This window comes from Chinchilla lanigera, unplaced genomic scaffold, assembly GCF_000276665.1.
Source record: "Chinchilla lanigera isolate Chin_1 unplaced genomic scaffold, ChiLan1.0 scaffold00036, whole genome shotgun sequence".
NCBI classification, from domain to species: domain Eukaryota; kingdom Metazoa; phylum Chordata; class Mammalia; order Rodentia; family Chinchillidae; genus Chinchilla; species Chinchilla lanigera.
This window is the reverse complement of record NW_004955437.1, coordinates 17,976,688-17,981,945: the sequence shown is the minus strand read 5'-3', so window position 1 is coordinate 17,981,945 and position 5,258 is coordinate 17,976,688. Positions and strand designations below refer to the sequence as shown.

General features: G+C 48.1%; 1 protein-coding gene across 1 annotated transcript in view; it reads right to left on the bottom strand.

Annotated features, from left to right (window-relative positions):
• LOC102024164 (elongation factor 1-alpha 1-like) overlaps nt 1-647 on the bottom strand; it is a 1,838-nt gene extending 1,191 nt beyond the window's left edge. Inside the window, 1 exon segment of the mRNA XM_013516741.1 lies at nt 615-647. Within this exon segment, the coding sequence (XP_013372195.1) occupies nt 615-647 (33 nt within the window).
• Nucleotides 648-5,258: the final 4,611 nt, after the last annotated feature.

Sequence of the window (5,258 nt, the reverse complement as noted above, 5' to 3'; positions counted from 1 at the left end):
TGGCTTCAGTTTATCCATGACCCAAGCATACTCAAAGGAACCCTTCCCCATCTCAGCAGCCTCCTTCTAAATTTTTCAGTGGTTCTTTTGTGGATGTCGCCACATTTGTAGATCAGAAGGCTGGTAGTGCTGGACTTGCCCAATCCACATGTCCAATGATAACGGTATTCATGGGTCTTTCCCTTCCCCATGCTGGCTGTGATTTAGTAGTGGTTTTCACTATACCTGTGCTCTCCCGGCAAACCCGTTGAGAAAAAAGCTAACATAAATGTCTGACTTTATAATTCCCAAGGCCAGAAATCCAAAATGGGGCTTGGTGTAGTGGCGCACACCTGTAATCCCAGCACTCAGGAGGGTGAGGCAGGAGGATCACTGTGAGTTCCAGGACAGGTGGGCTACATTGTGAGTTCAATGCCACTGCAAAGCAAGACAATTTAAAAAAAAAATTCAAACTAGGACTGCAGTGTTGAGCTCCTCTGGGAACCACTGAGGAGCCACCCATTTCCTTGCATTTTAGGGGATGCTTATAGAAGCTGCCTGGATTCCTTGGCTCTTGGCCCCGAGCTATTCTGACCTTGGCCTTGGTTGGCGCATCTTCTATCACGCTGACCCACCTGTTCCTCTCTTGGAGACATCCCCTTGTACATTGTGATTACACTGGCTCTGCCCAGGTAATGGAAGATAACCTGCCTGTCTCAATATGCTTGCTCATATAAGCATACGCCTAGATTCCCTCTTGCCATGTAAGTGAACGTATGCTGAGATTCCAGGGATGAGGACATGGTGTTATGGAGGTAGCTTAGCACTGTCTGTCCTCTAGCCTCCAAAGAGTAACACTTATCTCATGTGCAAAATATGTTTACTTCATGTCAACATCTCCCCAAAGCACAACTATGGTGTCAGCACAAAGTCCAAAAAAAAATCTTGTTAATTTAAATCTCATCAGGCCAAAGATCCCAATCTTACCATCTAAATAACTGAACTCAGGAATGAGTGAGGTGCTGGTATACTCTTACCCTAAGGTACAATTTCTTTTCATCTGTGAACATGTGAGATTGGAGAAACAGTTTATCTCCACCCAAGGACAAAAACAAAGAAATGGATGTGTGTGGGGAGTGGTGCATGCCTGTAATGCCAGCACGCAGGAGGCTGAGGTAGGAGAATCACCATGAGTTTGAGGCTACAGAGTGAGTTCAAGGCCAGCCTGAATTGCATAGTGACTCCTTGTCTCAAAAAGACAAAAAAAAAAAAAAAAAAAAAAAAAAAAAAAAAAGAAAGAGAGAAAGAAAAAAAAGAAAAAACAGGGTAACAGTTATAGATATTCCCATTCATAAAGGACAAAATGGAAAGTAAAATTTTAACCCATATATATCTATGGCCATACCATCCTGAATACACCTGATCTAGTCTAAAAAACCTGCTTGAATGAACTCCTCTAGATTTCATGGTTTGTTTTTTTTTTTTTAATTTGTTTGTTTTGTTTCAGACAGGGTCTCACTATGCAGTCCAGGCTGGCCTCAAACATGTGATCCTCTTGCCTCAGCCTCCCAAGTGTTGGAACTACAGGTATGCACTATCACACCTGACCTTATTTTATTTTACTTTTATTTTTTGTCTTTTTGAGACAATGTTTCACTATGCAGTTCAGGCTGGCCTTGAGCTCACTTTGTAGCCTATGGTGGCCTTGAACTCACAGCAATCCTCCTGCCTCAGTGTCCCTGAGCACTGGGATTACAGGTGTGTGCCACCCCACCTGGCAAACCTGGCCTTATTTTTAAAGGGTAGTTCATGTGTGTAGCTGGGAATTACGTATGTATGTATGTATGTATTTAGGAGATAGGATCTCACTATGTTGCTCAAGCTGGCTGTGAGTTCCTAGAATCAAGCAATCCTCCTGCCTCAGCCTCCTGAGCAGCTGAGTCTATGCACCTAGTGCCACTGTACTTAGGACGCAGATGAATAATTTTATCAGACTGTTTCCTGCCTGTAAAATTTTGGGAATTCAACATCCTGCTTTAATTTCATTTTCTGTTCCTTTCAGTGCACAACGGTACTTTTCCGCTGATTTTATGGGTCACTCATGTGTCACAGGCATTCATTCCATTAGCCAAGAGGCATCGCCAGTATAATCCCATCTCTGAGGTGGCAGAAGAGGTCCATTAGTCATAGACTAATCTTGTCCAAGGCCTCTCTATGTGGCTGAATTCACTGACCTTATGAATCTTCTAATGCCCCAGCAAAAGGTTGTGCAGTGCAGTGGTGGCTTTCTCTAGCACAGTCTCTCCTAATAATAGTGTATACTTTTTTAAAAAAAGAAAGGGTCTCACTCTGTATTTCAGGCTGGCCTTGAACTTACAGTGTTGCCCAGGCTGGCCTCAAACTCATGGCAATCCTCCTGCCTCAGCCTCCCGAGTGCTGGGATTATAGGCATGTGCCACCATGCCGGCTGTCCTAACAGTGGATCCCTTAGTTTCAACATTTTTTTCTAACCTGATTAAACTGAGAATTTTTCTTTTTCTTTTCTTTTTTTTTTTGTATCAGGAATCAAACTCAGGACCTTGCATTTGCCAAGCAGGCGCGTTTTTAAATCTCTAATTCCTAATTTCTTCCTTTCTTTCTTTCTTTCTTTCTTTCTTTTTTTTTTTTTTTTTTTTTTTTGAGATAGGGTCTCACCATGCAGTTTAGGCTGGCCTTAAGCTCACTTTGTAGCCCAGGCTGGTCTTGAAATTGCAGCAATTCTCCTGCCTCAGCCTTCCAAGTGCTGGGATTACAGGTGTGTGCCACCATGCCCAGTTTTCTGATTTTTTTTTTGCTTACAGTTCTTCCCTTAATTTATCTTTTTCTTAAACTTTATTACAAGTAGCAAGACTAACCCAAGCTGTATATTTTGATGTTTTGATTAGAAATCTCCAAGCTCACTGCCTATAGCTTCTACTTTCACATACGTGCAGGACACAATTCAGCTAAGTTTTCAGCCAGTTTTTTTTTGTTTATTTCTTGTTTTTTTGAGACAAGGTTTCACTATGTAGTTCAGGCTGGCCTTGAACTCAGCATGTAGTCCAGGCTGGCCTTGGCCCCCTAAATCCTCCTGCCTCAGCCCCCTAAATAGCAGGATTACAGGCATGAGCCACTACCCCAGACCCAAGCTAGGCTTCTTCTACCATGCTTCTTAACGCTCTTTCATCTGCCATCTCCCGCCCAATTCCAAAGCCACTTAATTAGGTATTCACTGTATTAGCACCCTGCTCCTGGCTCCAACATCCACGTTAATTTCGCCTTGTGCTGTAGTAAATGACCACAGTCTCCATGGCTTAGCACAATACAAATGTGTCACCTCATAGTTTGGAGGTCAGCGGTCGGAAATGTGCCAGGAGGGTGGGGCTCGAGGCGGAATCTGTTTCCTTGCACTTCCAGCTTCAGAGGCTCCCTGTGTCCTTGGACCCGAGTCAGCTCATTTCTGCTCCTACAGTGACCTCTCCTCTCGCTCTCGCCTTCCGGTTCTCCCTCTGAGAAGACGCTGTGGGTGTACTGGACCCACCAGGAGGACGTCCCATCCCCGGACCCTTGACATCTATCTGCACGGTTTCCTCTGCCACGCCTCATGCCACATTCAGAGGTCCCAGGGATTAGGACATGGGCATCTCTAGAGGACATTACTCGGCCTCCCACAGACAGCACAGCTTGGAGGAAGTAAGGGGGTTGCTGGAGGCGCAGTGAAAGTCAAGCGGAGGTGGAAATCCCCAGGGCTAGTCACATCTGGCAGGTCAGGAAGGCCCTGGCATCGCTAACAGATTTGGTCAGCCAATGAGGCTGCCTTGGGATCAGCACACTCATTGGCACTCTTAGGCCATGGGCTTTGTTCTCAACTCAAGGGGGAAATGATAGCAACAATACTACCCTGCTGGGCTTGTGGGCTCCCCGACCCAAGCCCTCTCAGGAGGCTTTGCCTAATGGGGTGCTGGGAGACGTAGACCATGATGGCTGTTTCCCTGTGTGTGTGTGTAGAGGGGCGAAGGTCAGAGAAGGAAAGAGGAGCCCCAGACTTCTTATTTTTATTTTTTATATTTTTGACACAGGGTCTCACTATGTATTTCAAGTTGGCCTCAAATTTACTATGTAAGCCCACATTGGCCTTGAACTCCTAGTGATCCTCCTGCCTCAGCCTCCCAAGTGCTGGGATTACAGGCATGCACTGCCACACCTAGCGGAACCCTGGATTTTGGTTGCTCTTCCCTGAGGCCTTACGCTTGGCCTGAGACTCCCAGCCCCAGGGGCCAGCAGGAGTTTGTAGTGTCCAGGCTCAGAGTTGCAGCGGTCCCTGTATCCCACAGAATCTCGGCCCCGGCTAACCTCCTTCCTGCAGATGTGTCACTAGGCAGCACTCCTCCCTCCCTGACACCTGTGTGCTGACTCAGATTCCCAGGTAAAGCCCAGTGTGATGGCCATGGGAAGTGACTAAGCACTGAAGTTCTCTTCCTCCCGTGGGGCGGGAGGCACTGCAGCGGGCTCTGACCCTCCTTCATTCCTCAAGCAGCCGGGGCCAGGGCGTGGCCGCGCAGGTGACAGAGCTCCGCGGAGTGCGCCTAGCGCCTCCTGCTCCTCAGCGTCTGATCTCTTCCTGGGTCTATGTGAACACGGTCTAAGACACTGAGGACGGGCATGCTGGGCCCTGCGGCACTCCCCCTGTGTGTCACCCCGTCCTCTGCCACGCCCCGCCCTGCCTGCCCCTCGGAGACAGCCAAGTTTGTTTTCTGCGGCAGCGAGTCTGAGTTGTTGGCTGGGAAAGGTGATTGGGCTATGCGAGGACTTTTGCTGACTGCTCAGTGGGTAGTGCTTAGGAAAGCCCGGGAGCTGGATTACCAGGCTCCACTTATTTATTTATTACTAGTTGATTTTTTTGAGGCAGGGTTTCCCTCCGTAGTCTCGCTGGGATCAGCGGTGTGCGCCACCACAGCGCGTTTACAAAGATGCCGTCTAAGATGCAGAGCGCCTGTCTCTGGAGTCTGCGGGAACGCCCAGCATGCGGCTGCCTCCAGAGCCGGATGGCCGCGGGAGGACCAGGGAGGAAGCTCGCTCCTCTCTCCCGCATTCCCTCCGACAACTTTTCGAGGTTGTTCTGTTTGCAGACGCTACCCGTTCAAAGGGAAAGAATTTCATACACAGTTAGCCGGGAAAGACGGTGTTTTCCCGTGTCGGTGCCCAGGCCGTTCGGTAAAGGAGTCATGGGTGGGACGGGCACTGTGGAGTCCCCGCTGGAT